Here is a 25075-nt window from a genome sequence, read left to right as displayed (position 1 = left end):
CAAAGATCCCCCGTATAACCTGTAACAGACTGTAGGGGCAAGTGCTGTTAGGGAGCACCTATGAAGGCCTACTCATACACAAGCTCATGCACACACATACGTATCGTGAACCCCCCCCCCCCAGAGCGAAGTGACGTGGGGAGGGCTTAATCCAGCAGTAGATTGACGAATTGCTCTACATTTATATTAATACCCAACAACATTTCTCGTATACATTCACACATACACAAGAACATACACACTCGCACATTGTCTCACAATTAGAAACACTTTAACAGTCGTATTGACAGTACACACACACAGACACGTACACACACAAACATCCTGTCACGCACACGTACATCATACACGGAGACAAAAACTGACACGAACACACATTTACAAACGTGGGGGCATGTGTACGCGAATGCAGTGACTCATATACACACACACATTCACTCGTGTCTGTTAAACAAGCCTGCACCTGTGGCCTGATTGTATTGAATGGCAATGCCCCTCCCCCCCAATCCTCACACACCCCTCAATTCCAACCCTCACCACTCACCCACCCACCCCTCACTTCCAACACTCACCCCTCACCCATCCCTCACTCCCAACACCCACCCCTCACTCAACACTCACCCCATCGCTCTCAAATCTCTCCACTCACCCACCCCTCATTCCCAAACACTCCTCACCCACAGCTCACTTCCAACACTCACCCCTCACTCACCCCATCGCTCTCAAATCTCTCCACTCACCCACCCATCCCTCACTCCCAAACACTCATTCCTCACCCACCCCTCACTCCGAACACCCATCCCTCAATAAACACTCACCCCATCGCTCTCAAATATTTCCACTCACCCACCCACCCCTCACTCCCAAACACTCCTCACCCACACCTCACTCCCAAACACTCACCTCTTACCAACCCCTCCCAACCCTCACAACTCACCCACCCCGAACTCCCAACATTCACTTCTCAACGACCCCCAACTTCTAACGCTAACCCGTAAACCACCCTTCACTCCTGACCCCAAACCCAACCCGCTCACCCATCCGGCTCACTCACCCTTCACTCACCCCCCTCACGCATTTCACGCTCATCCCTTCACTCACCCCCACCCTAACTCTCCCCTCTTGTTAATCTCTCAATCACCGCACTCACTCATTCCTCATTCACCCTCCTATCTCACCTCCCCCCCCCCAATACTCATCCGTCACTCACACCCCTTACTCACTCCTCATTCTTCACTCACCCCCCCTCATTCATTCCTCACTCACCCGCACCCCCCTCGCAGCTGCTACGCTCTTGAGAGACGCGGGGAGCAACTGCATGGTGGTGGTGGCGGTGTCACAGAGACACGGATACAGAGACACTGAGACCAACAGACAGACGCACACAGATATCGAGACAGGCGCACTCACACAGAGTGAGTGGCACGGTGTTACAACTCGTGGGACAAAACTAGAGCGACACCGACACGCAGAGTGCCAACTTCGGAGGACGCAATCCTGGCGACTGGGAGACAACAGCCGCTCGGAGCCAGCGAGACGACCAACGAGACACAGACCGAGAGGCCCAGACACAACGCAAAGAGAGAAGCGACACAGAGAGAGAGACACCTTCCGTGGAGGAGAGGTGTGACACGGACACATCGATAGAGACGCACGTCGTCACACAGACAATTGGACACACAGTGTCGCAGCTACAGAGACAATAGACACTTGAGACACGGGGGGGGAGTACACGGAGACAAACAGAGACAATAATCGTGATGTTCTATTGTCAGACGCTGTCTTTCTGACAGACCTGTTCTTCACCTGAGGACGACTGCTTGCGTTGTGGCCGAAACGTCGTGAGAATTATTTTATTATGTTTTATTTTTTATTATTTTATTATTTCCATTCTACGTGACTTTACCGAAAGAACCAAGAAGAGGTTCTATTGTCTGTTGAGAACACCGATTGTAGATCCGATTGTGCCGTAATTTAAGCTCTGTCCGAGAACGTTGGTGAATTCCTGCCGATAAACGCGCTCGCCGTCACGTTTACATTTGGAGCCGTGCGAAGGGGAACGCGGTCCATGGTTTTGGAGTTCGTCGTCGCAGTCACACGGTGGAGCGGGTGTGGGGGGGGTACTGATAGCGACGCATCGAGATACTGAGACGGAGGAGACAGAGAGAGAGACGCAGAAGTCGAGCCGAAGAGAGAAGGGGAGCGCAAGACGCAGAATACGCAGACGCGACCCTGCGCTATGGCGTGGGCTCCTCTGCTCCTGGCCGTCATCCTGATCGGTGAGAGGGCGAGGGAACGGAAGCGAGTCCGTGAGGTTGTGTGAGGGCGAGAGAGATATAGAGAGAGCGGTGGCGCAGTGGTTAGAGCGTTTCTCTACGAGCCCGGCGACCCGAGTTCGATTCGCGCTCACGGCCAACACCCGGTGACGATTATCTGAACCGGTCCTGGGCCTCCCCTAGGTCGACTTAGCCTCAAATGAGTACCTGATGCGGTGTGTAAACATCGCGTCGTGCTGGCCACCCACCCCCTCGTGTACCGCGCTGGCCTTCATTAGTTGCTCGCTAACAGCACTTGCCCCAACAGTCTGCTACAGGCTATACGGGGGATCTTTGTCTTTTTGGTGGCGCCGTGGTTAGAGCGCTGCGCTACGAACCCGGCGACAGAAAATTCGATTCCCGCCCACGGATGTCTAAACCAGTCCTGGCCCTCCTCCCCACGGCAGAGGCAGTGTCAAATGCGGTGTGTAGTAAACATCGTCACTCGGGAGACAAAGGCGGCCGCGAGTGATTGCTGGCCACCCACCCCCTTTGTGTGCCATAATAGGTGCTCGACGAACAGCACTTGCCACGGCAATTTGTTAAGGCTATACGGGGGATCTTTGTCTTTAAGAGAGAGGTGTGTGTGTGTGAGCAATGTGTGTGTGTGTGAATGTGATCTTTGCGTGTGTTTGCGTGAGGTTGGAGCGCTACATATCCCAAAGCCCGCGCCCGTCTCAAGCCATCGGATGTTACAATCCCAACACATCGTCCCATTCACCCCCCACGCGCTGGTTAAAGTAAAGTGTCAAGCCAACGGTGGCAGCGGTCCCGTGGCCAGGCTTGGCGGCCCCCGCCATAGCAATGTGGAATGTTTTGTCCACCACTGCCTCTGGACTGGCAGTGGTTGATGTCAACATTTGACGCTGTGAATTTGTCGAATATCCCACCCAACACGACTGCAGCGACTTCCTACACGCACGTGTGGAGCCTCAGCTGGTTTGAGCCGCCTGCTCACGTCTCTCAACGGTGTCGTGTGTATGAACTGTATGTTGAACCTCTTTCGCACCGTACGAAGCCAAACGTTGGCCTCGTTCGCGAGATGTTAACTACCTCATCTGGTAGCCGAATGGCTCACAGGGCTATACCTAATAAATGAACTTGAACTTGTACACAGGAGGTCGTGGGTTCGTACCCGACCCTGACGTCTGTATATTTGGAGTTTGCGTGTCTCTCTCCGTGGTCACGTGGGTTTTTATCTCCGGGTCCTCCGGTTTTCCCTCCACATTTTAGTATCAACATGCGGTTAGAGTATTTGGCTGCTACAAATTTCTAGGTAATAAGCCACTTCGTTGAGCTATCATTGTTGGCCAGGTCGCTTCTGAAAAAACAAATCAATGTCGCTCAATGGGCCTTATACTCGGTTATATAAAAGTTTAGTTTTAGTTTAGGCGTGGGGCAGCGATGTGTGGCCAGACGATGGCATTGCTGAGTGTCACCTAACCCATCCCACCACTCCCCCTACACCTCGGATGCGAGGTGGGTGTTTTCTCCGGGTTCATCGGTTCCTTCCCACACAAAGCAAAAATAAAACATCTGATTGCAAATGGAAATGTACAAACATCTAAATGCAGTAGCACAAGCCTGGACAATAAGTTTCGAGACACGGCGAGGCTTGCCTGGGTAAATTATTGCCAATTGGCATTGCTCCGGTAATCTAAATGTAAATTAATTCGATCGTTAGCTTCTAGCCTTCGCGTTTGTTTGCACTTTGTTAGTGTAGCGTAGAAGGTAGAAGCGCAGCCCTGAAATAGCCGGCTCCCGCCACTGCCGGCGGAAGGGCCCCCACCTACAGCGGGGCTCTTGACACGCCCTTCTCGAGGGGTATGTTTGGCCTACTCTTCCATGCTGGTCAGTCGTCTTGAAAGAGGTGGGGGGTACTCACACGTTGACCCCACCACGTACATTTATACTGCTGGAGGAGGGAGGTGGATATGTGTGGGGGGAGACGGATTTTCAGCTGCCGCGCCGAGAGGTCGAATCGGAAACCTCTTGATTACAAGTCCAATGCGCTAACCAGGGTTGCCGCAATATACACTTTACACGATGCGATACGATATTACGTTTCAGGAGATGACGATTATCGCAATAAATGTTTGTCGTAACGTTGCCCTGTAATGTAATTGCAATTTCGCATTTTATCGTCTTGTTTTCGTTCTTCCAGTAGGAACAAACAGAAACAATAATTCAAAGTCATTTCACTGCAATTCACGTCACATAAGTCTGCCCAAACATCTTATACAGGACAATCATTGCAACTCTGTGACCTGCAGTAACCCTTAGAGTGCACATGCAGGCAGTTACACAATAATATGGGACCTTGTTTTGCCAGTTGCAAAGTATGGAAAATACATCATCTTATAATCAGATTGACCATCTCTTTAAATCAATTCAAGTTTCCCGTAAATTACCTGACTTCTGTGTGGCCACCCACACTCTGAACTCTGCCCGTCTCCCACCACCCCCGCCACTATGAACGCAGACGCTGCTCCGTGCAGCGGCGTAGAGGCCTTGATGTGGCCTCTACACTCCCGATATTCATCTTGCCTGAACATTTGCACCCGTTATTCCATCATTTTCCTCTTTTGTCCCATTCTTTCTCTTAAACTAAACTAAAACTCAACGCAATTTTATTTGATCATGAAAAGCCCACTGAGCTATATGGATATTTTATCAGACTGGCCACAAATGATGGCTCAACGAAGTGCCTTGTCGTGTGGAATGTATAGCAGCCAAATACTCTAAACGCATGTCTCTAAATGTGGAGGGTAAAGCCGGAGGGCCCGGAGAAAAATCCACGCGACCACGGGGAGAGAGAGACACACAAACTCCAAATATACAGCAGCAGGCGTCATGGTCAAGATTGAACCCACACATCCTGTATACCAGGCGAGGTAGTTAACATATTTCTCTCTTGCCTGTCCCGTTACTTTTTATCTTTCCATGCATTGTATCAATGACTCTACTCTCCTTCCCGCTGTGTAGCCATGGGCACAAAGGTTGTTCGTGAAAATGAAGACATCATATGATCGCCACTACCGGAAATGACTCCAGAAAACCTTTTGCAAAGCGCCACTTTAATGGCGAAGAGCATTTTTTCATAAGCATCATTGCGAACTTTTTTGTCCTAAATATTTTGTAAGAAAACTGAACGATGAACAAAAAATTGCGAATAACAGCAATCACAACATGACGATATTTTGCTTAATAGACGATACCGATTACCGTGGATCTTATATCGTACAATTTATCATCTTATCGCAATATCGCGGCGAACACACCAGTGTGAATAAATCGACCACGGCAATATCCTGTGTGTTGTATTAATCTGGTATATATAAGACATGCATTGAGAAAATCCGATAAATCGTGTCTGTTGGCATTTAAATGTGATCGTTGTTTTCTGGATCTGCTCTTGTATTTGCTTTCTTTCCCAGGTGCCCTTGCCAGCGAGACTCGTAGTCTCAACGCGCTCGCTCTCTCACTCTCCTGGTTATAAATAGACATTGATGCTGTGCTCTTGCATTGACTCCCATTTGTGGAGGCGGCCGGATGGCTGGAAGGTTCGTGGAAGTCAGAGCTCTGAGTTGACAACAGCTGAGATCCTGAATTTGAATGCCCCTTTCAGCCACCGGGTGATTCAGCCACCAGAGTCGCAATTATAGTCGGTGATCGTTGACTGCACACACAAAACCCCCGATAACTTTACATTTACTTTGGTTTTGCACTTAATTTGGCCTCGATTGCAACTCTCATAATCACATTTCACACGACAAACACGAATCTAGTATAGCAGTAATTCTTGATTTGAAGCTTTCGTGACTGCAAGGATTCATATTCTTGGTTTTTTTCGGTAAAGTCACGTAGGTAAAAAAAAAATTAATAAAAGTAAAATAAAATAAAAATCACGACGTGATTTTTTTTTTACTTGATACAGCGAGCGTGCTGTGACGGTTCCACATGAAGACGGAGGCTTGTGTTGCCTCCGAAATGTCGTGATTTTTTTTTATTTTTTATTTTACTTGTATTAATTTTAATTTTCTACCTACGTGACTTTACCGAAAAAACCCAAGAATATAGCAGTAATGTACGTCTGAAAGATGACCACCTGAAGGGTTTTTTTTTCGAAGAGGCTCCGTTAATATACCTGCGTTGAACTTGTTTCGCACCGTACGTAGCCAAGCGAGATTGGCACGATTGTCTAACGTACTGTGCGAAACAAGTTCGACATCCAGCACGTACATACGGACGCACGAGGTCGCACTGCCCCGCAAGGTCTTCCAACACGACTCTGTTCCGCTTGACATGAGCGCTGATGGCATGATTGGTATCACATTTTAAGTGGGGGAAGGTGGGGGGAGGGAGGGGGGAAGATCAGATTTAAATATTTTTTTTTAGCAAATCTCCACTTTAATCGGTAATAGCTTCATATTTTTCCGTGAACTTCATAAGCATAGATGTGAACTTTTATTTCCTCAATGTTTCGTCATGAAATTGAACAATGAACAAACAATTACGAGCAATCACAACATGGCGAGTTTTGCTTAATAGACTATACTGATTAGCATTGACCTTCTATCGTACACCATATCATCGTATCGCCATATCGCAGCTAACACCCCACAGGCTAATCAATATACCACGGAAGTATCTTGTCTTTTATATGAATCTTGTATATATATAAAACACATGTACATATATATACAATCGGTATGGGGGTGGGGGGGAAGACCATTATATACGCAGTTAAGAAGCTCAATCTTTCCGAGTGTCTCAGCCCGGGCACGCTTCAACGGAGGCTGCAGCAGCGCCGGTTTCATTCTCGAGTTCCGACACCGTCACGGCAATAACGTGAAACGACCATTGCCGTGTCCCACGTGCAGAAAACCATCATCCCTCGCCGCCCCTCCCGTTGTCCTTCCCAGGAGTGGGCGAGTCCTTGGCGGAAAACGAGGAGCAGCGACTCTACAACGACCTCTTCAAAAACTACAACCGCGACGTCCGTCCCACGCACGACAAGGACGTCCCCGTGGACATCTCCCTGGGGCTCTCGCTCTCCAACCTCATCTCTCTGGTGGGCGACGCCTCTCGCCCATGCTCTCACGCGTGTGTGAATATACATCCATGGCATATCTAGATGCCCACACACATCACGACGACGATGAACGGTCGATACGATGTTACACGCACGGTGGCACGTGGCATAGTGTCGACAAGGCTCGATTTTTGCAACGTCTGGCAACAAAACACAAGCAGGCAGCTGCGTGTAGATCATTCTTTGGCACGTGTCGTGACGGGTACTGCAAGATCTGGGCCCTGTCCGTCCAGGGCTCGCCGAGCTGCATTGGCTTCAGGTTGACAAACAAATGCATTACAAGGTCACACTCATTGCACACAAAGTGCTTGCCACAAATTTTCCGCAAAATCTTGCTGATCTCTCACTATTCATGTACTACAAACACGTTGGCCACTATAAAAAAAAAATGTCAGGATGGGCCCTGCCTGTGTACACGGCCACGGTGGGAACTTCATCGGCGTTTTTCGATCGTTTGTGTTTTCATTTCAGAAAGAGGCCGATGAAACGCTTCTCACCAACGTGTGGATCGATCAAGTGAGTCGTCGCATCTTGATATCTCAATTTACTTCGGTTCCCAATTCCATCTTACCTATAAATGCAGTGGTTGGCACGAACGATGATGGGACAGCCAATAACAATAACCACTGCTTTATAAAGCGCCTTTCATTTCGAAGTATCTCAAAGCGCTGTGCGTAAAAATAAAACTACTCACAAGTAGATTTGAAGCTTTCGTGACTGCAGGAATCCATACTCTGTGGTTGTTTTGGTAAAGTCACGGAGGTATAAAATAAATGACGACGTGTCGATTACAACACAAGCAATCATCATCAGGTGGGAAAACCACAGCAAAAAAAAAATTCAGCAAAAAAAATAATTATTGCTGTGGTTTTCCCACCTGATGATGATTGCTTGTGTTGCAATCGAAACGTCGTGATTTATTTTATTTGATACCTACGTGACTTTACCGAAATAACCAAAGAGTGCTCACAAGTATAGATACAATTTAAGCATAAGTAGAAAGCTGATAATAACAATAGCAATGACTACTCTCGAAATTCCAATAAAATGAAGAACTATGATAAAAGTGAATAATAATCCCAGAGTAATACAATCATATAACCACCTTAGTTTTCAAATATTGAGCTACTGGGGAAAAGCCAATGGGTGCAGTCTTCGCCCGTAATATTCGACATTGTAATTTGTGAGATTCTTAATTCATCCAACTCCACCACGGGAAGGAGCCACCACGTTGCATTGTTCACTACAGACACTGACAGAAGCAGTTGACGAAGCAGTGTCTGTCTCGATTTAAAGCTTTCGTGACTGCAGGGATTCATCTTCTTGGTTCTTTCGGTAAAGTCACGTAGAAGGGAAATAATAAAATAATAAAAATAAACCATAATAAAATACTTTATTATGTTTAATTTTTTTATAACTTTATTATTTCCCTTCTACGTGACTTTACCGAAAGAACCAAGAAGACAGTGTCTGTCTGTGAATATTTTCCGACCCCACCGACCCCTTACCAGTGCCCTACCTTGTTACAGACCAATTCAGACAGTACTGGTCACCCCGTGCTCCTTGTAAATCTCAACGTTCATCCTGCAAAGTCCCATCACAGGGGAGAAAGTCAAACAAAAAGGCTCAATTTCCCTGTACAAGAATTCGGGTAAACCGTATGGATTGACAGGTATGCGTGCATGTGCCATGGATTGGCTGACTGAGATGAGTGGTAGATTGCAACAGTTTGGCTGTCAAATCAACCGGTCACGAATATTGTATCAGCGGCCGGTGAATGTCACACTACGTTCTCCTTTGTCGGAGCATGATGCACTTCACGCAAGGGCTGCGTGGCCTAATGGATAAGGCGTCTGACTTCGGATCAGAAGATTGCAGGTTCGAATCCTGCCGTGGTCGCTATTTTTTTTACCCCAATTCCCCCCCTATTGAAACGGCTGAACGCTGTATTCAGGGGCCGTCCATAAATGACGTCACGCGCACCTGGGGGGAGGGGGGGGTCAGACATTTGTGACGATGTGTGACGAGGGGGGTGGGGGGTTTGAGAAATGTGACTTCCCACCAAAATGCGCAACTTTAAATAAATATAGACAACACGTTCTATTTAATGAAATATACTTTTTAATAAATCTTGATTTGAAGCTTTCGTGACTGCAGGAATCCATATTCTTTGGTTCTTTCGGTAAAGTCACGTAGGTAGAAAATATAATAAATAAATGTTTTCTCCTACAACATCAGAGTGCAGCGCCACATTAAATACGCACTACAATGACAATAGTTTAAAGCGATTTGAAGCATGTTTTATTTTTGGGGGCGGGGGGGGGGGCAGAGCTTTGTGACGTCATATTTGAGGGGGGGGGGTCTGACTTATTGTGACGGGGGGAGGGGTCAAAAATCGTCCAAAATCGCGTGACGTCATTTATGGACGGCCCCTTCACCTGAAACTCAATTTCCCTCTAAATAATATGACCGTAAACTGTATGGGCTAACAGCCATACCCACCCACAACATCGCTACTTCATGGGCGCTCGCTGACTTTGTCCTCTGTGCAGACATGGACCGACTACCGGCTGAGTTGGGACCCCGAGGAATACGGCGGAATACTCGAACTCCGCGTTCCGCCCACTAAAGTGTGGCTGCCCGAAATCGTCTTGGAGAACAAGTAAGCGCGTCAGTTCGTGCGTGCGTGCGCGTTTGATGGCATTGCATGCCCTCGGTGTCTCTGTGTGTTGCGTGGCTGCTGATCTCGAGCACGTGTCTGCTTGTCGTCGTTCTTCGCATCGAGAAGACGCATCGTGAGCGGTGGCGCTCACGGTTAGCGCAGCGAAACCCGGTGGCCCAGAGGCTCAGGCCGATTCTCGCTCACGGCCAACACCGGTGACGATTATTTGAACCGCTCATCAGACTCAAATGAGTACCTGCTGATGGTAAAAAAAAAAAAAAAATCGCGATTGGGGAGACAAAGGCGGTCGGGCGTGGTGCTGGCTACCCACCTCCCCGCGTGCCGTATCGGCCTTCATAGGTGCTCGCTAACAGCACTTGCCTCTACAGTCTGTTACATACGTGCTACACGGGAGGGGGGGGGGGTCTTTGTGTACGATCAAATATGCTCACCGTCACGGCCCACGTGACGGAGTAAGGGGTCGTCCATAAATGACGTCACGCGATTTTGGACGATTTTTGACCCCCCCCCCCCTTCGTCACACGACGTCACAAAAAGTCAGACCCCCCTCTCAAATACGACGTCACAAAGCTCTGCCCCCCCATCCCAAAATAAAACATGCTTCAAATCGCTTTAAACTATTGTCATTGTAGTGCGTATTTAATGTGGCGCTGTACTCTGATGTTGTCGGAGAAAACATTTATTAAAAAGTCAATTTAATTAAGTAGAACGTGTTGTCTATATTTATTTAAAGTTGCGCATTTTGATGTGACGTCACATTTCTCACCTCCCCCCCTCCCTCGTCACACATCGTCACAAATTTCTGACCCCCCCCCCTAGGTGCGTGACGTCATTTATGGACGCCCCCTAAGTCATAACCGAGTTGTCGCTGTTGTGTTGCGTGCGTGTGCAGTATCGATGGGCAGTACACGATGGCGCTGTACTGTAACGTGATACTGGACAGCAGCGGACTTGTGTACTGGCTGCCACCCGCCATCTACCGCAGCTATTGCTCCATCAGCGTCATCAACTACCCCTTCGACTGGCAGAACTGCACTCTGGTGTTCCGGTAACCGCCCACCTGCTTACCCACCCGCCCATCTACCACTTACCTATAGGGGGCCGTCCATAAATGACGTCACGCGATTTTGGACGAGTTTTGACCCCCTCGTCACACGGCGTCACAAAAAGTCAGATCCCCCCCATTCAAATATGACGTCACAAAGCTCTGCCCCCCCTCCCCCACAAATCGCTTTAAACGATTGTCATTGTAGTGCGTATTTAATCTGGCGCTGCACTCTGATATTGTAGGAGAAAACATTTATTAAAAAGTATATTTAATTCAGTAGAACGTGTTTATATATTTTTTAAGTTGCGCATTTTTATGTGACGTCACATTTCTCAACCGCCCCCCCGAGTTACACATCGTCACAAATGTCTGACCCCCCCCCCCCCAAGGTGCGTGACGTTATTTATGGATGGCCCCCTACCTACCAACACACCGGTTTACCTGTCTACCCTAAAGCCACCAAATGTGTCCAGTTTGGCCCGGGACATTCAACAAAAAATGTATTTTCCTAAATGTCCCAGGACTCGTGCGCGTGACGCACGGTGCGGGCAAGAGGTGGGCCTACCAGCTCACCGTATGTCTTGGTTGAGCCTCCCAGAAATGTGATAGCTTTAATTTTCCCACAATCCTGTCTGCCCACTTTCTCGTGTAACCACCACCCCTTGACAACCCACGTGCCTACAACCTGCCTGTATAACTCCCATCTATTCACGCACCCACCTATCTACACGCCTTCTAACCTGTCTATCTATTTTTCGATTTAAAGCTTTCGTGACTGCAGGGATTCATCTTCTTGGTTCTTTCGGTAAAGTAACGTAGAAGGGAAGTAATAAAATAATAAAAATAAAACATAATAAAATAATTCTCACGACGTTTCGGCTACAACGCAAGCAGCCGTCCTCAGGTGAAGAATGAAACACTACCATGCTTGGAGCGTATATTTAAGCTGGGTTGGAGGTGGAAGAAGAGCGCCCTGTCTATCTATCCCTGTTCCCGTTTGTTAAAAAAAATTCCTTTTTGATGGGTGTTGCTGCTGATAATGCTGTAGTTGCTGTGATAATGATGATGCTGTAGTTGCTGTGATAATGATGATGCTGTAGTTGCTGTGATAATGATGATGCAGTAGTTGCCGCCGCTGCTATCATTGATACTCTTGTTGCTGATGATTACACATTTCGACTGACCGTTATGATGACAATGATGATTGCTTTTCTGCTGCTACTGGTGTCCATCCCAGCTCGCTCACGTACAGCGCCCGTGAGATTAACATGCAGCTCAAGTTGGATCAGGATCAGGATCCCCCCAACAAGTTCTTTACCGTGGAGTGGATCGTGACCGATAAGGAGGCCTTCACGGGTAACACTCATACATACTCTGACACGTTCATCGTCTCTGCATTGCTCGACTTTCGGCGTTATCTGGTCTGACACTGGTGAGACTTGTCCATAAATAATTAATATTTAAAAAAAACTTTTAAAAAAACACGCTTTTATGAAATGTACTCGTAATGGAAGAACTCCACAACTCCAACAAGTGGCCCTGAAGCTTGCCAGAACGTAAGGGACCGTGGCCAATTACAGCCAACGTCAGTTGACCGTGGACAATTAGACCCAAGCCGAAACATAACATATACAAAAGAATGTTTAAAAATTTGTTTTTTTATCATAGAATATAGTATTGTCATCAGTATGAGATTAGTATACCAAGTTTGCAGTCGATACCACATTGGGAAGTGGGTTCAAATTGAGTTACACAATTTGAGGATACAACAACGACAACAACAGACAGAGTGAGTTAAAAAAAAGCGTGTAAAAAAGATGTCTCTGGTGTAGACCAATCAGTTTCAACAACAATGCGTATTATTATTAGAGCATGTTTGTTTGTATATTCACCATAAGTACGTGTGGTTAATGCAGACTTGATCTCTTGCAAAAGGTTTCTATTTGGTCTTTGCACATCTTAACACCTGTTTTATTACCAGAAAGGGTAGAATCTCTTCTTATTTTTCATACTTTGATACTGGAAAAAAGATCCCATGATATATTCAAGGGTATCATGGCATCATCTTCAGCAGCATCATCATCAGTAGCAGAATAATCAGCAGCAGCATAATCATTAGCAGCATCAGAAAGCCATTGTCGATTATTCGTATCAGCAGTAACAGGTTCGTCATCATCGTAAGACATATAATCATCATTCGCAGCAGAAGCTACAGAAACATCATCAGCATCGATAACAAGTATAACCCGTAAAAACTAAGTTTTTCACTATAAATCCTTTATATGCGTGGCGGCTAGAGTCCTCTCGTCCTCTGGCTTGAGATGGCTGCCACCTATGGGTCAGATGATTGCATGGCAGCATTAAGCCATTGGTAATTAAATATAATATTTTTGTCCTAAAAAGTGTAAAATTTTGGAGAAAAAAATTTCACGAACATTAATTGTCACGCACAACGAGTCTGTGTGGAAAATGTCAGCTCGATTGGATCACGGGAAGTGGGTTAAAAAACGACCGAAAGATTTGCACGGTCGTAAGCAAGCAAGCAAGCGCGCAAGTGAACTTAATATAAAGGATTTAAAAAAAGATCCTTTTCATTGCCGGAAGCAATATTATTATCATCATCAGGAGCAAAAGTTGCAATTTAATGATCGTGCAACTACAGAAACATCACCATTGTTATTGTCAGCAGCAGCAGATTTATCGTCATCTGCTTGTGGAGAATTGTCATCAGCGTCTGCATCAGCAGCAGTTGATCTTGTCATCATCATCACCCCGGCCAACTTCAATGGGTCACAGGTTGGGATGTGTTCCTGATTTTCACAGTACTGTAATCGGAATAAAAAAAAAATTAACCCGTAGAAACAAAGTTTTTCACTATAAATCCTTTATATGCGTGGCGGCTAGAGTCCTCTCGTCCTCTGGCTTGAGATGGCTGCCACCTATGGGTCAGATGATTGCCTGCCACCATTAAGCAATTGGTAATTAAATATTAAAAAAAAAATCCTAAAAAGTGTAAAAATTTTGAAAAAAAATTCACGAAAATTAATTGTCACGCACAACGAGTCTGTGTGCAAAATGTCAGCTCGATTGGATCACGGGAAGTGGGTTAAAAAACGACCGAAAGATTTGCACGGTCGTAAGCGTGCAAGCAAGCAAGCAAGTGAACTTAATATAAAGGATTTAAAAAACCAGACACAAAATGCCAGACGAACTGATGTCCCATAACATGACACTCAACATCCATAATACAGTTTTTTTTGGGTTAGATCGCGTAAATATAAATGTGTCGTTAAACCCGCCACCACCCGACACAGCCAATTAGAAAGGTTTGTCACGTCAACAGAACATGCCAATTCGTTACTAGTACACATTGGAGAGTAAGCCCACAACATTTACAATCTGTGGATTTACTCTCCAACACACCGGTGTGTTGTACTAGTAACGATTTACCATACCTCTCAACCCCTTACCAGTACCTACCTTATTACAGACCAATTCAGACCTTATTGGTCACCCCGTGACCCTTATAAATCTCAACGTTCATCCTACAAAGTCCCATCACAAGGGAGACACACAAATAGACACATTTTATTTGGCCGTATTCAAACGGCTGTACGACGTATGGACCTGAAAACTCAATTTCCCTGTACAAGAATACGGTTAAACCCGTATGGGTTGACACGGTATGCAGAGCGTGAAATCTTTTGTGGAATCTTTTATTGAAAAAGGGGTGGGGGGGGGGGGCACATAAAGCAAAGCATTGAAAAAAAAACCTAAATGATGAACGAAGCAAAGTGCCAACTATACCGAGCATCTTCCTGTTTTTTTCTGATCGTAAAAAAAAGACACGGTTTGCTGTTGGCGAGTCAATGCCCTCCCTTCCTTAAGCCCTCTCCTCCTCTGCATGTCCACAGAAAACGGCGAATGGGAGATTGTGCACCTGCCAGCCAAGAAGCACATTAACAAGGCCTTGTCCAAAGACGACACCAAGTACCAGAACATCACCTTCTACGTCATCATCCAACGCAAGCCGCTCTTTTACGTCATTAACATCATCATCCCCATGGTCATCATCAGCCTCATAGCCAGCCTGGCCTACTACCTCCCCTGCGACTGTGAGTTTCCACATGATGGCGGTGGCACTGGCGTGTGTGTGTGCATGTGTGCGATGCCGTATGTATGTGTGTATGTTGAACTTTCTTTCGCGCCGTACATAGCCAACCGTGCTAAACAGATGTGTGTGTGTGGGGGGCGGGCGAAGGACAACTAAACACAAAAAGCAGTTGTAATTAAATGAGTCTTCAATCTAGAATTAAAAGTGCATAACTCCCAGTGGTTTCTTCATATCATAAGAGCGTTCCAGACGCTCTGAGAGTGCACGATGCAGTGACCGTCTTTGTTCGACGACCAGCCAAAAGCCGCCGTGAGGATTACCGGAGTTGGCGTAATAGTTTATGCTCCATGGCAAGATCAGCAAGGTATTGTGGTTCATTTGTGGCGAGCACTTTGTGTGCTGGCCATCAACGGACTGCCCTATGGCCAGTCTGGGCCTGGTCCCAGGCCCCTATCAAGCCTAAGCTGGCCCTGCGTGTGCTCTAGAGCTGGGACATCCTTTTAGGTGATCGCTTACACTAGTGGTTTGATTCATCGGATAACATACAAATAATTGGGAGGTGCCGCTGGACGGGAGGTGATGAGCGGGATTTGGTGACGTCACGGCGATGGAATTGCGGTGACGCTAATGGTGGCAGTTTCAGCTGGGGATGATGCTGCTGATATTGCTGCTTCTGATGATGCCGCTGCTTCTGATGATGATGCTTCTGATGACAATGATGGAGGTTATGAAACGTATGATTGTAGCGATGAGGATGCTGCAGCTGACGTTAATCGTAGTGGTTGTATTGTTGTTGATGATGATGCTGGTGTGAGCAGGTGGGGAGAAGATGACTGTGTCCATCTCAGTGCTGCTCGCTCAGACCGTGTTCCTCTTCCTCGTGGCCCAGAAGCTCCCCGAGACCTCCCTCGAGGTCCCCATCATCGCCAAGTGAGGACACGCGGTGGTAGGGCGGGGGGGGATAGGAGTGGTGGTGGTCACTCACCCCCTTCGTGTGCCGTGCCGGCCTTCATAGCTGCTGCTCACTAGTTGCACTTGCCCCAACAGCCTGTTAAGGCTATAAGGGGGCGGGGGGTGGTCTTTGTCGTTGGTGGTGGGACAGCGATTGTTCAATGAAGTTGATGACGTTCATGTGGATGCTGCTTTCTCTACTGACGATGATGATAGTGATGACGATGATATAGATGGCGACCATGACAGTGATGATGATATAGATGCTTCTGTAAGAAGGAACACGGAGGCTCAACATAAGGTTTCTCTTTATTCACACGTGGATCTCCCAGACTCGGCCACCACCTTGTTCTCCCCCCCTCCCTGCCCCTCCTCCAACCTTCCCTGGCCTCTCCTCTCAACTAATCCCTCCTTGCCTCCTCTCCTCCCTCTGACAATGTCCCCATCCCCTGTCGATGTATGTGACAGCCCTGCTTATCTTATGCTATTTTGCTAAGGGTGCTTACACCACCCTTACACTTCTAATGATGGTAATTCAGGTCATAGGAATTGTGATTGTACGACGACGATGACAATGGTGGTTGTAAAGTCGACGATGGAAGTGGTTGTACGGACAGTGGCTGTACGGTAATGAATATGACAGCAATGCTCACGGTGCTGCCACTTCTACCGATGACGGCCATTGTGATGATGACACGAACGATCTACGGCGGCCATTTTGATGACGGTGTGGCCCCAGGTACCTGATGTTCATAATGGTGCTCGTCACCATGGTGGTGCTGAGCTCCGTCGTGGTGCTCAACCTTCACCACCGCTCGCCCAGCACACACCACCTCCAGCCCTGGATGCGCAAGGTGAGGCCATCACCACCGCCGCCTCCATCCACACCATCACCACGGCGTCCACCAATGACACGTGAACGTCCAGGGGCACCACCTCTTGCCAGGCCCTGACTGCTGATGGGCCAGTCTATGGGGCAAATGCCCGATGGGCCGGTCCATTCCAAGGGCCAGTCTTTTATTAATTACATTAATAGTTTTTTTAAATTCTAATAGGGTTTTTCCCCTTTTTTCTGGCAACAAAACTGACACCTTTTGCAAGGAATCATGCTTACATTAACCACAATACCTGCAGTCAAATGCAAACAAAAAACAATACTCTGATAATTTATGCATTGTCTTTGAAACTGATTGGTCCACACCATACTTATAATGTGTACGCTTCGTTGCTTATTTACGCTCTCAGGTGGCATTAAGTCCCCGTATATCTGGTGGCCCCGAAGATTCTTCCTTACCGGTCCATTTGTGTTTGTTGGACCCAGCCTAAATGGGCCAATGAGATCGCGCAGCAAAGTCACGCAAACACATCACCACATCGCAAACCTAGCGACTATTACTACACAGTTTGTCTCACAACCCATTAAAACGAATACATAATTGCCTATAGCACGACTTTGTGGCCGGGATGTTTACAAATGGCTGGGCAGATTTTTTAAAAATTTCCATTCCGTCACTGCCTCTTGCCTTTGTAAAACCCGGGACAAGACAATGGGGTGACAACTGCGGTGGTAGGTAGGTCTGGTTTGCGATATTTTGCAGGATCGGGGGGGGGGGGGGGGTGCGATTTGTCGATGGAAAACAAATTGCACTCTACTCTTTACTTTCGTTGACCACTGGTGCTCATAGGCGGAGTTTGACTTCTATATTTGGGGGGGGGGGGGGGGAGGAGCAGGGGTTCGCTTTGTCCCTCACATTAGGAATCGCGGGTGCATATAATGAATATATTTTTTATCTTTCTTGTAAATGACTGAAAGTAAATTGATAAAGGCGTCCAGTTTGGGCGGGGTTTGCCCGCCCCCCCCTCAAACTCTACCTCGTGAAGGTGGGAAACCCCTCCACCCCTACGAGCCAAACCAAGACGTTTGGCAAATTGTCACGGTTAGCGGGGGTGGTAGTGAGGGGGGGGGGGTCGTCGTCTTTCGCTTGCTTATGGCCTCACCACCAACACCACCGTCGCCGTGCCGCCAGGTTTTCCTGGAGCGCCTCCCGCAGATACTGCACATGTCACAGCCCGAGGACTCGCCGGACTCGGGCGCACCGGGGCTGGGGCCCCGCAGGCGCAGCTCGCTGGGCCTCATCGCCACGGCGGAGGAGTACGTGCACGTGAAGGCGCGCAGCGAGCTCATGTTCGAGCGCATGAGCGAGCGACACGGCCTCGTCACGCGCCGCACACCCGCCGGTACTACTTTCGCGCCGCCAGCGTGCCCCTCTCCGTTATCGCCCTTGTCGCCTAGCGTGATCTGCCCGCTGCTGGATTAGCACGCTTGGCTGCGTACGTTGCGAAAGAAGATCAGCGTACGTTCAACCAAACGTACATGCGTGCACATACGAGGGCCTGCCTATGCCGTGTCCGTCTCTCCAACGGTTCTGCGTCCACCTGGCGCCTGCGTGCGGGCTGAATCCGTCGTCTTTACCGGACTCCGCGGTGTTCATGATTTGATATACGGCACCATGTCAGTGCACTGCTGAATGAGGGTTATTCGAGTTCGCTGGCCAGTGCCGGTTGATTGGAACGGAACCGGAAGAAAAACGAAATGGTGTACACTACGTCATCGGAATGGGAAAGGGTTAATTGCCGCTCGGGAGGGGCCGGGGGGGGGGGGGATCTGCGAGCGCCCTCCGTCTCTCTGTCTACATGTGTACACAATCGGTGTGTGCGGTGTGTGTGTGGTGTGGGGTGTGTGCATGCGTGTGTATGGTGCGGTGTGTGCGGGGTGTGTGCGGGGTGTGTCTGGTGTGTGCGGTGTGTGTGCTGTGTGCGGTGTGTGCGCTGTGTGAGGTGTGTGCGCTGTGTGTGCGCTGTGTGCGGGGTGTGTGCGGTGTGTGCGGTGTGTGCGCTGTGTGTGCGGGGTGTGTGCGGTGTGTGCGGTGTGTGCGCTGTGTGTGCGGGGTGTGTGCGGTGTGTGCGGTGTGTGTGCTGTGTGCGCTGTGTGTGCGGGGTGTGTCTGGTGTGTGCGGTGTGTGTGCTGTGTGCGGTGTGTGCGCTGTGTGAGGTGTGTGCGCTGTGTGTGCGCTGTGTGCGGGGTGTGTGCGGTGTGTGCGGTGTGTGCGCTGTGTGTGCGGGGTGTGTGCGGTGTGTGCGGTGTGTGCGCTGTGTGTGCGGGGTGTGTGCGGTGTGTGCGGTGTGTGTGCTGTGTGCGGTGTGTGCGGGGTGTGTGCGGTGTGTGCGCTGTGTGCGCTGTGTGAGGTGTGTGCGCTGTGTGTGCGGGGTGTGTGTGGTGTGTGCGCTGTGTGTGCGGGGTGTGCGCTGTGTGTGCGGTGTGTGCGCTGTGTGAGGTGTGTGCGCTGTGTGCGCTGTGTGTGCGGGGTGTGTGAGGTGTGTGCGCTGTGTGCGCTGTGTGTGCGGGGTGTGTGCGGTGTGTGCGCTGTGTGTGCGGGGTGTGTGCGGTGTGTGCGCTGTGTGTGCGGGGTGTGTGCGGTGTGTGCGGTGTGTGCGCTGTGTGTGCTGTGTGTGCTGTGTGTGCGGGGTGTGTGCGGTGTGTGCGGTGTGTGCGCTGTGTGCGCTGTGTGTGCTGTGTGTGCGGGGTGTGTGCGGTGTGTGCGCTGTGTGCGCTGTGTGCGCTGTGTGTGCTGTGTGTGCGGGGTGTGTGAGGTGTGTGCGCTGTGTGCGCTGTGTGTGCGGGGTGTGTGCGGTGTGTGCGGTGTGTGCGCTGTGTGCGCTGTGTGTGCGGGGTGTGTGAGGTGTGTGCGCTGTGTGCGCTGTGTGTGCGGGGTGTGTGCGGTGTGTGTGCTGTGTGTGCGGTGTGTGCTGTGTGCGCTGTGTGCGGTGCATGTGGTGCGTGTGCTCAGTGCGGCAGGTGGTGGCGGACGGCGTGGAGCAGCAGGCTGAGCTGCTGCTGCAGATGCTGAGGCCCGCTGTGCAGGGTGCCCTCGTCATCGCCCAGCACACGCGCGACAAAAACCTGCACGGAGAGGTGGGCGACCTCCTCGACCCCCCCAAACCGCACTCATGCTGCTGCTGATGCTGGTTTTACTAAGTCTGCTCACTACTGTGCTGCTGCTCTTGCTGCTCGTCCTGCTGCTGTTACTGCTTCATGCTACCGTGATTGACGCTACTGCCGACGTGTTGCTTATGCATCTACTGCTGCTACTCAATGTACTACTGCTGCGACTGCTGATGCGTCTACTTTGCTATTCTCGTCAAGGAGCATAAATCATCATCACGCGAACTCCGGTTATCCTCACGGCGACTTTTGGCTAGCCATCGGAACAAAGACGGTCACCGCATCGGTCGCATTCATTTGTGCTTCTGCGGCCGTCTGGAACGCTCTTCGTTCCGATATTAGGAAGCCTTTGGGAGCTATGAAGTTTTAAATCTAGATTGAAAACTCATTTCTTGAGAACTGCTTTTTGTGTTCAGTTTGTTGTCCTTCCCCCCGCACCTCCTATTAGCACAGATGGCTAAGTGCGGTGCGAAAGACGTTCAACATACATACCGCTTGTGATACTACTGCTTCGACTGCTGATGCTTCTACTGCAGCTTGTAGCACTACTGCTGCCCGTGCTGTTGTCGGTGCGGCTCACATTACTTATGCTGCTCCTGCTGCCGCTATTGCTGCTGCTTCTACTCCTGCCGCTGACTTCTACTGCTGCTGCCCGCGTCCGTGTCGATGCTGATGCCGATTCCGTCGTTGCCGCCGGCGACAGGAGAAGGAGGCGTGGAACCGGGTGGCGCGCACGCTGGACCGCCTGTGCCTCTTCGTGGTGGGGCCCGTCATGGTGCTGGGCACCATCACCATCTTCCTGAGCAGCACCCTGAACCGCTCGCCGGCCGTACCCTTCGAGGGCGAGACGTTCAACTACACGCCTGCGCAGCGCCGCTACATCTAGCGGCCGTCATCGTCATCGCCGGCGGTGCCTGGCGGCCAGTCACGGCCGGGCAGGAGGGCAGTCTCACGGAGACCGTGATGCATGGAGGGAAATTTCACGGTAATCGTGGTTGACGGTCGATCCCAAGGCAGACCGCGTGCGCAGTGAGCGACCGTGGCTCCGCTTGGGAATTCGCAATTTATCGTCGTCCCGTGTCCCCAGGTACACATAGCCTTGTTCTGTTACGTTTTGTTGCTTGTGGTTTTTGGACAATCGAGGGCTATGCTCACCAACCAAGGTATATATATGGTTAACAAAAGCAAAAAACTTGGCACGGAAGCCGTTGGCCACAATTTCCTTGGTGGATCATGGCCTAAACTACAGCAACGATACCGATGAGATGGTAAAAAAAAATAGACGAAAGAGAATCGGAGATTGGCTCGACGATGAATTGAATAGTTGCAGGAGAGCGTCGTTCTGCGGCCGCTCGAGGTCATGATCAGCTCATGGAGTTGTCAGGGGTAACTTGAAAGGTAGTCAGTCCTTCGACATCACGTTCTGACACGGGGAGGAATACAGTACGATGTGACATTCTTAAGTAATGAGTGAGAGATGGATGGATCATGCAACACTAGCAAATGTTTTTTTCCCGCTTGCATTTAATTAATCGTATTTAATTAGGAAGCTGCCAGGGCAAAACGCATTTGCAAATCTGCAAATGGTCCTTTTTGCTCTGGTTTGCGTCTCTAGGATTTGGGCAACGCTTTGATCTATTTAGTTGTTTTTTAATTAATTAAGTCTGTAATAGAAACCCAACGTCATACCAAAGCTGACTTCATATTGGATGATCGTGCCTGCACCGCCCTCCCCTCCCCCGCTCCCCCACGCCGTTACATACAGACGGACGGACGCACAGAGGTAATGTATCAAACACCCTTAAAGTTAGTTGGAAAGTGTGGAAAAAAACAAGAGTGAGGAGAGTGTTTGTCCTTCGTAATCACATTTGCTCGGGTCCCCCCCAACCCCCACCCCGTTCCCACCTGTGCATCTCCGCTTGGCTGAGCACTCAGTGTTTGTGTTGCTGTCATTGATTCACGTGGCGTTTCAATAAGAAAACTCAAACATCAACAAGAGCTGCCACTTTTCTCACCGCTCTCTTGAGCTCTCTCGCCGCCTCTCCTCTCTCTCTCTCCATCTCTCTCAGCATCTCACGCATCCCGGCATGTGAACTAAGCTACAAGGTTTAAAAAAAAAATGTTTAACCAGGTAAGCTGAGCTAAATAGCTCTTTTTCAGAAGCGAACTGACCAAAAATCATATCTCAACGAAGTGGCTTATCATGTCGAAATGTATAGCAGCCAAATACCTATAAACACGCTTCCTGAATGTGGAGAGAAAAACTGGAGGACCCAGAAAAAATCCACACGACCACGCGGAGAGTGAACATGCAAACTCTGATTATACAGTCGTCGGGATCGAACAAAAAAAATCCTGCATACCAGGCGAAGTACTGAACATCTCACCACCGTGGCACCCCTGCTACAATATGTTTATACTTTTAGGTTTTATCGGTAAAGTCACATAGGTAAAAGAAAAAAGAATAGTAGATATGTATTTATTTATTATTATTCCATTTATTATTATTTTATTTCTATTTTTTACCTACGTGACTTTACCGAAAAAAACTAAAAGTATGAATACTTGCAGTCACGAAAGCTTTAAATCTAGAATTAATACAATATATTTCCCCAGCTCTCCTATAATAAATCTCCAACTCTCTACTCACCATCTCTCTCCCCTAATTCTATATTAAGCCCTCTCTGTGTCTGGCCATCTCTCCCCCCGTGTGTTTCCCTTTCCCAATTGATCTATTTTTGCTCCGTGTGTATACACGTGTAGGTACAGAGGCAGTCATAAGTTGAGGCTTAAAGGAAGGCCTGGAGCCTTGACTTGAATCGGACTCAGGGAGTCAACGGCACGGAGAGCATGCAAAGGGTGAGTTCCAGACAATGGGGGTAGCAGAATAGAATGAGCAATCTCCCACTTAGCGAAGGTTGACTCAAACCGTGTGGTCTCCCACTCGGCCCACACTGCATCCCTCATCCCTCTCCTCTAGAACTTCCATTCCCACCTCTCTCTACCTCTTCTCTCCTCCTCCATGTCTCTCCCGGCGCTCTCCCCCACTCTCTAGCAAGCCGTGAGAGTCTCTTGAACTCGTCTCCCGTCTCCACTCGCGGTTTGGTGATGCAGAGATCATTGAAGGACGCGGGAGGGAGGGGAGTACAGCCTTTCGAAAGCAGCCAGCGAAAAAAAATAATCTTTTTTTTGTTACTGAACACACATTGACAGAAGAGAAATGTGAACATTTTAAATAAATCTGGGTCTTTCACATACATTTCCTTGCAACGTGGAAAAAACATGCACCGGTTTGCATACATTTTTTTGCCTGTTACATTGCAATACAATAAATGCCAAATTATGAATGAAAAAATAGTGAAACAATAAGACGCACTCCAGATCGACCTCAGTAGGATTAGAACCTGCAGTCTTCCGAAGCCTTATCCATTAGGCCACGTGGGCACTGTAGATAGGCTATTATTTATATTTTTTGTTGGGTTTTAATTTTGGCACAAGTAAACCCCGTTGGGCGATACATTCTCAAGCACCAAATGGCAAGGTCGTGCATTAACACGGTACAACTATTACAAAACTAATGCAAGGCAGATAGAACACATGACATTTATAAATAATTGCTATTTAGGAGTTGCAAAGCTACATGGATTCCATGCATATCGCTTTATAGAGCTGCCTGTGCACGCATTGCACATCCGATTGGCACGATTGGCTACATACCTTGCGAAAGAGGTTCAACCGTACGTACATACATTTAATTGCAAATGTATGACACGCGATAGTTGAACCGGTCCTGGGTTCCCAGCGTGTAGTATGGTCAAGCAACCTCTTCGAACGACCCGCACAGCGCGAGGAGGGAGGAGGCGGGAGAGAGACATGAACACAGATTTCGAGCCGCGGTGCTGATCTTTGGGCTTGTGGGCCACAGAACCCGCTTGCCAATTTGCCACGGAAACGGAGGACCGGTGAATTCTCGAAAAGATCCGTGGTTTGGGGTTCATCATCATCATCAGCCATGATTTATTATTTGGATAACCGTGAGCTGAGGATTGTACATGAGAATAGGTTTTATCCTTTCTGGCAATAAAACAGGTGTTAAGATGTTCAAACACCAAACGGCAACGATTAGCAAGGAATCTTTTTTTTGGTTTACATGTTCACCACATGTATGTGTGGTTATTGCAAACATGATTCCTTGCAAAAGGTTTCTGTTTGGTGTATGAACATTTTAAAACCTGTTTTATTGCAACAAAGGCTAAAACCTATTCTTATACTTTGATACTGGCAAAAAAGGTTCCGGGATTGTACACGTTTTAGCCCAGGATTAGCCCACGGAAAAACTAAAAAAAATGAAGACCTTACACGAAGATCTTCTGATCCAAAGTCTTATCCATTAGGCCACGCGGCCCTCATGGTTATAGTAACATCTTGCTTAGAGAGTAAAAGAGAGGGCCTTCATATTCAGATGAGAGTCACTTGGGTAAAATAAGTCACTCGACATCCGCTGCTGGGTGACCGCCTCTCCAATCCATCGCATTCTCTTACGGTCCGCTCTCTTCCACGCTTTGCCTCTGCCACTCTAAAAATTTTAAACCATAAATAAATACTCGTATTTTCGAGGTTAAGAACATGCCGCTGTTGCATGCCGTCCAAAACATTTCCACCACTGGTGTATATATATATGTGTGTACATTCGGAAATATGAACCTTGACAAAGAAAACCGAAAATAAAATGGTGCAAAGAAGCATGGATATGTGAATACTTACACTGAGACACAGTAAGAGGAACACGTAGATTCGAGAACAATGCGACATTTGCTTATTTACAATATTTGATCAAATGATCTTGGCATTTTACTGACATGAATG

The 25075-nt window shown here is 48.4% G+C and overlaps 1 protein-coding gene and 1 non-coding gene across 2 annotated transcripts; both read left to right on the top strand.

The window, feature by feature from the left end:
• Positions 1-1341: 1341 nt before the first annotated feature.
• Positions 1342-24948, top strand: CHRND (cholinergic receptor nicotinic delta subunit). The gene is made up of 12 exons (XM_078607189.1): positions 1342-2279; positions 7241-7389; positions 7882-7926; positions 9963-10072; positions 10986-11141; positions 12379-12497; positions 15056-15256; positions 16074-16185; positions 16946-17060; positions 18234-18444; positions 20055-20179; positions 20913-24948. The coding sequence occupies exons 1-12, from the start codon at positions 2240-2242 to the stop codon at positions 21093-21095; spliced, it is 1566 nt and encodes a 521-aa protein (XP_078463315.1). The 5' UTR covers positions 1342-2239; the 3' UTR covers positions 21096-24948.
• TRNAR-UCG (transfer RNA arginine (anticodon UCG)) lies at positions 9237-9309 on the top strand. Its single transcript has one exon. It is a non-coding gene; the product is annotated as a tRNA-Arg (tRNA).
• Positions 24949-25075: the final 127 nt, after the last annotated feature.

The sequence above is a fragment of the Lampetra planeri genome, chromosome 27, assembly GCF_965212315.1.
Source record: "Lampetra planeri chromosome 27, kcLamPlan1.2.h2, whole genome shotgun sequence".
Taxonomy (NCBI): Eukaryota; Metazoa; Chordata; class Hyperoartia; order Petromyzontiformes; family Petromyzontidae; genus Lampetra; species Lampetra planeri.
The sequence above is the reverse complement of the archived record's forward strand: the minus strand, read 5'-3'. Positions and strand labels throughout refer to the sequence as shown.